At 37.7% G+C, this 8,513-nt stretch overlaps 1 protein-coding gene across 2 annotated transcripts in view; it reads left to right on the forward strand.

Annotated features, from left to right (window-relative positions):
• The window catches only part of BAG4 (BAG cochaperone 4), a 29,165-nt gene extending 27,573 nt beyond the window's left edge, over nucleotides 1–1,592 (forward strand). For both annotated transcript variants that reach the window (XM_027122850.1, XM_027122849.1), the window contains one exon: nucleotides 572–1,592. In XM_027122850.1, the coding sequence (XP_026978651.1) occupies nucleotides 572–1,063 (492 nt within the window). In that variant the 3' untranslated portion in view covers nucleotides 1,064–1,592. The remainder of the gene's footprint in view (nucleotides 1–571) is intronic.
• Nucleotides 1,593–8,513: the final 6,921 nt, after the last annotated feature.

Consider the following 8,513-nt stretch of genomic DNA (forward strand, 5'->3'; position numbering starts at 1 on the left):
TTAAAATAGACTTTATTTTTTAGAGCAGTTTTAGGTTCATTCCTTTTTTTAAACGACAGGAGAATGCTCATTTACTAAATTAGATGTAATACCATTGGTATGTTAGACAAAATCAAAGATCAGATTTTACTACCTCAGTCTCCTGACAGAAGACAAAACCAATGTGAAATTGCATGGTTTTATGAAACCACACACTTGAACATCATTTGCTTGTGGCCAGGTTCCTTTTTAAGATTTGTCTTCAGGTTTTATCTCTTTAGGGGAAAAAACTATCTGATTCCTATTTATTAAGTCACTGGACAGATTGTGAGGTGGTAAGGATAGATTATGAGGTGTTCATGATGATGACCTGTCTCAGGGTAGAGTCCAGCCTTTATACTCAGGAATTCTCTGCCTTTTATCTTTTTAGGGCTGTATTCTTCTCAAATGATTAAGGAGGGCCGTCCACTTTTATGGGTGGGGAGTCTTCATGTACCTTCCTGGTCAGGTGAAAGATGTGGGCTAACAAATCTGATGTTGATGGATCTCCATTAAAACAGCTTTTTTCCCCTCTTTGCTCTCCTACTCCAAGGATTCCTCATACCCCTATAGCCAATCAGATCAAGGCATGAACCGGCACAACCTTCCTTGCAGTGTCCATGTCCATCAGTACGAGTCCTCGGGAACAGTGAACAATGATAATTCAGAGCTCTTGGATTCCCAAGTCCAATATACTGCTGAGCCTCAGCTGTATGGTAATGCCACCAACGAGCATCCCAGCAATCAAGATCAGAGTCATAATCTTCCTGAAGAGTGTTTATCTTCAGATGAAGGGACTCCCCCAAGTATTAAAAAAATCATACATGTGCTGGAGAAGGTCCAGTATCTTGAGCAAGAAGTAGAAGAGTTTGTAGGAAAAAAGACAGACAAAGCATACTGGCTTTTGGAAGAAATGCTAACCAAGGAACTTTTGGAACTGGATTCAGTTGAAACTGGGGGCCAGGACTCTGTCCGGCAGGCCAGGAAAGAGGCTGTTTGTAAAATCCAGGCCATACTGGAAAAATTGGAAAAAAAAGGATTATGAAGGGATTTAGAACAAAGGGGAAGCCTGTTACTAACTTGACCAAAGAACTCTTGATTTTGGTTAACTACCCTCTTTTTGAAATGCCTGTTGAGGAGAAGAAGCAATACATTCCAACTTTCCTTTGATATAAAACTTTAAAAACTGGTAAAGGACGTGGAAGAACAGTTGGGTTATGAGTTGTTTTCAGTTTTCAGACCAATGAATGTAATAGGAAGCTATGGAGTTATCAGTATTGCCAAGTAGACTCACCCCTTAAGAAATTTATGGGTATCTGCAAGCTGCTTCTTATCAGCAGGAGGGAAATCCACCTTATGTAACAGGCTTATCAGAAACCTACCGGATAAGACTGGATGTTGTCTGAGACAAACAGGCTCTGTTTTTTTAAACATCTGGATTACTTGTCACATTTTTGTACATTGTGACTGCTTTCACCGTACACTATGTGTGTAAATTATAGCTTGGACTTCAGCCTTCTTGGACCTCTGTTTTGTTTTGTTACTTGTAGTTCACAAGTATAGTGTTATTCTCTGCTTCTTGGTACATTTTGTAGTAATATGTTTAATATAATTACTCAAGAGACTATACTGACAGCCAGATAGTATGGCAGTTCTGGATGAATTTATATCTTTTCACCACTTGAATATATTGCACTGTGTAGTGAGTTCCTGAGGTAGATTGTCTCCTTTTTTGTATAGATCATTAGGTTAGAGTTTTACCACTTGTACTTTTCATGTTGCTATTGGAAGGTTAATTGGAAATGGCATGGCTACAGGAATGGAGATGGGGCTGTCTCCTGTTCGCTGTCTGAATCGTATTTGGATGAAGAGCCACTCTAAAATTTCCTTTCTTCCCCCTTAATTATCTTTTTACGACAGCTGCTTGCATATGGAGCAGTGTGAGGAACACAGATTAAAAATTAAATGCCACAGCACGTAGAAATAATAACTGCAAAAGTAACTGCAAAAGTAATAAATACAACCATTTGGGAATGCTGTTCTCCATCTAAAATATTAGCTTCACCATCAGGATCCCTATGAGGAGATTCCAGCTCAGTGTATCTGCTCAGTTTACAGTAAGAAACGACGACGGTAAAAGAGGATTCATGCTCAGGGAATGAATCAGCCATAGCTAGAGTGGGAAATTGTGTTCTTCTTTTAAAGGTAGATTTGATGTTTATCTTTGTTTCCCTAGAATAAATTGCATAGACAGTATTGCCTATTTTATTAAAAAGATGTTTACCATCACTAATAACAGTCATTTTAGAGCCAGATTTAAGGAAGGGATATTGAAAGGGTCTTAGCTGGATTTGCTCGGGTAGCTCTATGCTATCATGTAGAAGAGACTTAGGTAGATAACTTACTTTTTTCATCTGAAGTGAGTTCCAGTATGCAGTATCTGTTATTGGAAAAACTGCTGTTTCTTAATAAGATATCCAAGTGATTTTTTTTTCTTGACTGCCAGGCCTATTAACAAGAAAATAAATCCACCAGCCATCTCCTCTCCTTATTAAAAAAAACCAATACAAACATATTATATGACGAGAAAAAGTAAAGTAAAAATACTGGCCGGGCCTTAGGTTGGTATGACTGATTTTATGAGATAATATGGTGACAATTTTATTCTAGGATTTTTATTTTTGGCCTAATATAGGAATGTTACAAAAGGCTTTTCTATGAAAATTTAAAAGTTGTACTTTAAATATTTAGAAGGGGGAGAACCTTAAAGCTAAGTTAACATAAACCAGTGAGACAATGGCTAATACAGGAGAGAACACTATTTTTTAACTGAGTGCCCAAGATACCAATTTCCCTGAGGTCTTGATTTTTTTATCTATAAATCACACATTATATACACACACATATATATATGTGTGTGTGTATGTTTTTTAACAGTTTTTTTTTTAGTTTTGAGATAATTTTAGACCTCCTGAAGAGTTGCAAAAACAGCGGTTTCTGTATACTCTTCGCTCACCTTCCCTTTGTATTAACATCTTACATAGCTGTAGAACATTTGTCAAGTTAAGAAATTAGCCTTGATATAATGCTATTAACTAAAGTAGAGAGTTTTGAAAGTAGGGATTTTCTAGTCTTTTCACTAATGTCCTTTCACTGTTTCAGGATCCAATCCAGGATCCTGCCTCGCATTTAGTTGTCATGTCATCATAGCGTCCTCCGATCTGTGACAGTGTATCTTGACACCTGATGCGGTAATGTATTTCTGGTGTTATTAACCTCAGCCACTACCTGAGGTGGCGTCTGCTAGGATTCTCTGCTGTAAACTTACTATGTTTTCCTTTGTAATGACTGAATGTTTGCTAGAGATAATGTGAGCTATGCAAATGTCCTGTTTCTGCTTAAACTTTTGCCCACTCATTTTTGTATCCACTGGCAGATCTTGCTTGTTACTACTGTGGTGTTCGAATGTGACTTTGTTTCTCTTATTCCTTCTACATGTATTAGTTGGATTCTTTCTGTAAGGGAGGGCTATTGCTTCTGGATTTATAATTTTAATTATAATAAGATATTCAGGGTAAGTACAGACTTAGAACTTAAAGGTATGAACCATGTTAAAATGATTCCAAATGCCAATGTCAAGGAAAGGAAAACTAAATTGCAACCTGTGCCAGAAAATATAGTGAATATAAGAAGGAAAATAGTATTCATTTTTTGTGGATCTGATTCAGTTCTTGACTTAGTATTGACTTTTGACTGAACTCAAATTTTTTTTGGTATTTCACATCTGGACTTTTAAAAAGTGTCTAAGTTTAATATTACTTTGGGGATAATTTCTGTCAAAATCTTGAATAAAGTTATCCAGATCTGGCATGTTAAACACAGCTATGTTCTCTATAATAAGCCACTATTGTTCCAAATATAAACGCCAATGTAAATATTTAGATGAATTTAAGTCCCAATGAAGTATTAGCAGGATGGGCTGGTCTCTACATTGTTGGTGGGGAATTCTTTTAAGTGCTTTGAAAAATGGGGTTTTGAAAACAGTTTTGTAGTTGTTAATATAATACCATTAGAGGTGGGAAGATTTTTTTTTTAAGTTGAAGAATATGGATTAAATTGGCGTTAAAAAAAGTTTTTGGGGGGATGGATACTTGAGGACTGGAGTTTTTCATCTTTTTTTCTTTTTAAAAAAGTTATGAGTTTGAAGACTCAAATAATTCTGTGGAAGTTAGCAGTTTAAAGAGTCAATTCTGGGACTTCCTGGTGGTCCAGTGGTTAAGACTTTACCTTCCAATGCAGGGGGTGTGGGTTTGACCCCGGGTCTGGGAGCTAAGATCCCACGTGCCTCGCGGCCAAAAAACCAAAACATAAAACGGAAGCAATATTGTAACAGATTCAGTAAAGACTTTATAAAAATGGTCCACATCAAAAAAAAAAAAATCTTTAAAAAAAGTCAATTCTATGAAAAAGATCACTCTTCGGTTCCACTCCCATTTTTCCTTCTACAAAAGTAACTACTTTCAATTGAGTTTTCTAAAAAAATTATCTCCATATTTTTTTAATTACACAGTTGTATTGCTCCCTTTTGATTTATCAATTTTAGGTCATTTCTACTGATTTTCTGTTGTAGAGGATGAAGGTTAGGTCTCTCTGCCTCTACCATACACACATCCCAGCTCTGATCCCTCCAGTTTCTCAATCCACTTACATGGTAATTCTGTTGTACGTTATTATACTATGTAAATGCTGCCCAGAGCTCAGTCATGCAGTAAACTGCTTACTTTTCTTTTCCTGAACAACTCCTTGTTTTCTCTGGAATGAATCATTTGTCATACTTATTTTGTTTGCCTATGTGCTTATGACTGATTTGACCTCAAACCCTCCATCATTTGTCTAAATCTTCTCTTAAGATGCTCAGACATATTTTATCAATTTTAGGCTCCTGAAGACGCATTCCTGGAGCCCTCTGCCTGCAGCACTTGTATGTTCCTGGTGCATACTTTCATTCTGGTGTCTTCTGTTCATCCTGGGGATTCTCTCCACCCCTTCTGTTGGATTCCTTTTTTCCATAGCCTGTGTCTTTCTCTTTCTCAGTTTATTCCCTCATTTTGGTAGAGCATGTTCCCCAGTAGCTTCCTGGAAAAGGGTGCATAGGAAGTAATTTTTTTCCATCTGGCATATTTGAAAATGTGTTTTCATGATCCTTTGTTTAAAACTTAGTGTTTCTTCCTGGAAGCTTGTAGGATATTTTTGTCCCCTCTACAGTACAGTGTTGGTGTGGGTCTGTTTTTGTCCACTTTGCTGGGCACATTTCGTTCTGGAAACTCCTGCCCTTAAACCCTATAACATTTTCTTGAGTTTTGTTTGTTTGTTTCTTTTCCTCCTCTGCTACCCTAATCTCTGTTACATCTTTCTAGAATTCCTGCTGTTTCTGTTATAGATCTCTTAGACTGGTTCTTTGATTTACTTATCTTTTCACTTTCATTTTTTGCCTTTTTGCTGTACTTTGTGGGGGATTTACTCACCTTTATCTTCCAACTGCACTGAATTTTGTTTCATCTATCATATTTTTAGTTTCTAGGAATTTTTTTGTGCTCTGTGTTCTCTATGGGATTCTGCTCTTGTTTGTGGGTGTAGCATCTTATATCTCTGAGGATATTAATGATAATTTCTTGATTTTTTTTCTTCTCAAATAAATTTCCTACAAAGTTGCGTTTTCCTTTCTTTTTCAATCTCCATCTTTTTCATGTTAGAGATTTTTTCAGATGTCTATTATCTTGGTTGTGTTTTTTACAGCGTTGTTATACTGGAGACCCCAGATTGCTTCTAGAAAATGCTTCCTGACTATTCTGTTTAATTATTATTTTTTCATAATCTTTCTTGGAGGGAATAGCTATTTTGAGTTGAAGTTGAGAAGCGAGGATTATCTGGATAATTTTTACTCCTCTGTGAAGATAGGAGGGTTTTATACTCTATGTGGCTTTTCTCATCAGGAGTGGTGGGCAGTAGCACATTTGTTGTAATAAAATGTTAGGCAGAGGAGATGCCAGCTGCTGAGAAGGGAGGATTTAGGGGTTTCTGAGATCAGGGCACATTTTCTGTAGCCAACTTTTTTTATTTATTTATTTTTTTGTGGTATGTGGGCCTCTCACTGTTGTGGCCTCTCCCTTTGCGGAGCACAGGCTCTGGACACGCAGGCTCAACGGCCATGGCTCACGGGCCCAGCCGCTCTGCGGCATGTGGGATCTTCCCGGACCGGGGCACGAACCCGTGTCCCTTGCATCAGCAGGCGGACTCTCAACCACTGCGCCACCAGGGAAGCCCTGTAGCCAACTTTTAAATGTTCTTTTATTTTGCAATATATACCTTATCCTGATAAGCTAATGCCAAGGGTAGTATTGCCAGATAAAATACAGGACCCTCAGTTACATTTGAATTTCAGATAAACAACAAGTCACCTTTTAGTATCAGTGTGTTCCACATATGGCATGGGACATAATGATACTAAAAATGATTGTTTTTCTGAAATCCAAGATAACTAGGAGTACAGTCATCCCTCAGTATCCGTGGGATTGGTTCCAGGACCCCGCCGTGGATACCAAAGTCCATGGATGCTCAAGTCCCTTATATAAAATGTTGCAGTATTGCATAAAACCTGTGCATATCCTCCCATATACTTTAAGTCATCTCTAGACTAGTTATAATACCTAATACAATGTAAATGCTGTGTAAATACAATGTAGATACTATGTAAATAGTTGCCGGGTATGCAGCAAATTCAAGTTTTTGGAACTTCCCTGAATTCTTTTTCTTTCCAAATACTGTCAGTCCATAGTTGGTTGAGTCCGTGAATGTGGAACCCATCGATAGGAGTACCAACTGTATTGCATTATTTATATATTTATTTTTTTGGCCATGCCACATGGCTTGTGGGATTTTAGTTCCCTGACAAGGGATTGAACCCAGCCCTCAGCAGTGAGAGTGCGGGGTCCTAACCAGTGGACTGCCAGGGAATTCCCTATATTGTATTTTTTTCATTAAAGTTTTTATTTTGAGATAATTGTAAATTCACATGCAGTTTTATGAAATAATTCAGAGCTTTCCTGTACCCTTTACCCAGTTTCCCTCAATGGTAACATCTTGTAAAACTTTACTGTGATGTCACCGCCAGGATATTGACATTGATATGGTCAAGATACAGACAGTCCCATCACCATGACTCTTCCTCCTGTTGACCTTTCACAGCCGCACCTGCTTCTCCTTTCCCACCATGCTAAACCCCTGGCAGCCAATAATCTGTTCTCCATTTCTAAATTTTGTCCTTTTGAGAATGCTGTATAAATAGTATTGTATAGTATGTAACCATTAGAGATTGTTTTTTTTTTTTTCCATTCAGCATAACTCTCTTGACATTCATCCAAGTTGTTTCCTGTATCTGTAGTTCTTTTTTATTGCTAAGTAGTAGTCTATGATATGGATGTACCACAGTTTGTTCAACCATTCACCTCTTGAAGGATGTATGGGTTGTTTCCAGTTTGGGCTATTATGAATAAAGCTGCTATGTACATTCATGTACAGGTTTTTGTGTGGACATAGTTTTCATTTCTTTGGGATAAATGCCCAGGAGTGTAGTTCTGGGTCATATGAAAGTTGCATGTTTAATTTTTTGGAAACTACCAAACTATTCTAGAGTGGCTGTACCATTTTACATTCCCACCAGCAATGTATGAGTCTCTCTGCATTCTTGCCAGTATTTGGTGGTGTCACTATTTTTTATTTTAACCATTCTGATGGGTAGGTAGGTAGTGATATCTCATTGTGTTTTAATTTGAATTTCCTTAATGGTTAATGATGTTGAACATCTTTTCATGTGCTTATTTGCCATCTGTGTATTCTCTTCTGTAAAATGTCTGTGTGTGTCTTTTGCCCACTTGCTAACTGAGTTTATTTTAATAGACTTCTTATTGTAGAGTACTTCAGATGTACAGAAAAATTGTGATGATACTACAGAGCTCCCATATACCCCACACCCTGTTATGAACACCTTAAATCAGTGTTGTACGTTTGTCACAATTAATGGATCAGTATTGATACATTCTTGTTGACTAAAGTCCATACTTTATCCAGATTTCCTTTGGTTTTACCTAACACCGTTTTCCTCTTCCAGGATGCCATTCGGGATACCGTATTACATTTAGTCATCATATCTCCTTAGGAACCTCTTGGCTGTGCCGGTTTCTCAGACTTTCCTTGTTTGCTTTTTGGTTTTTTTTTTTTTTTTTTTGGCCACGCTGCATGGCTTGTGGGATCTCAGTTCCCCGACCAGGGATTGGATCCGGGCCATGGCAGTGAAAGCCTGGAATCCTAACCACTAGGCCACCAGGAAACGCCCATGACTTTCCTTGTTTCTGATGAGTTTGCTAGTCTTGAGGAGTACAGGTCAGATATTTTGTAGAATGCCCCTCAACTGGGATTTGTCTGGTGCTTTTCTCATA

The sequence above is a fragment of the Aethalodelphis obliquidens genome, unplaced genomic scaffold (assembly GCF_003676395.1).
Source record: "Aethalodelphis obliquidens isolate GAN/ISIS:26980383/991018 unplaced genomic scaffold, ASM367639v1 scaffold25, whole genome shotgun sequence".
In the NCBI taxonomy this organism is placed as follows: Eukaryota; Metazoa; Chordata; class Mammalia; order Artiodactyla; family Delphinidae; genus Aethalodelphis; species Aethalodelphis obliquidens.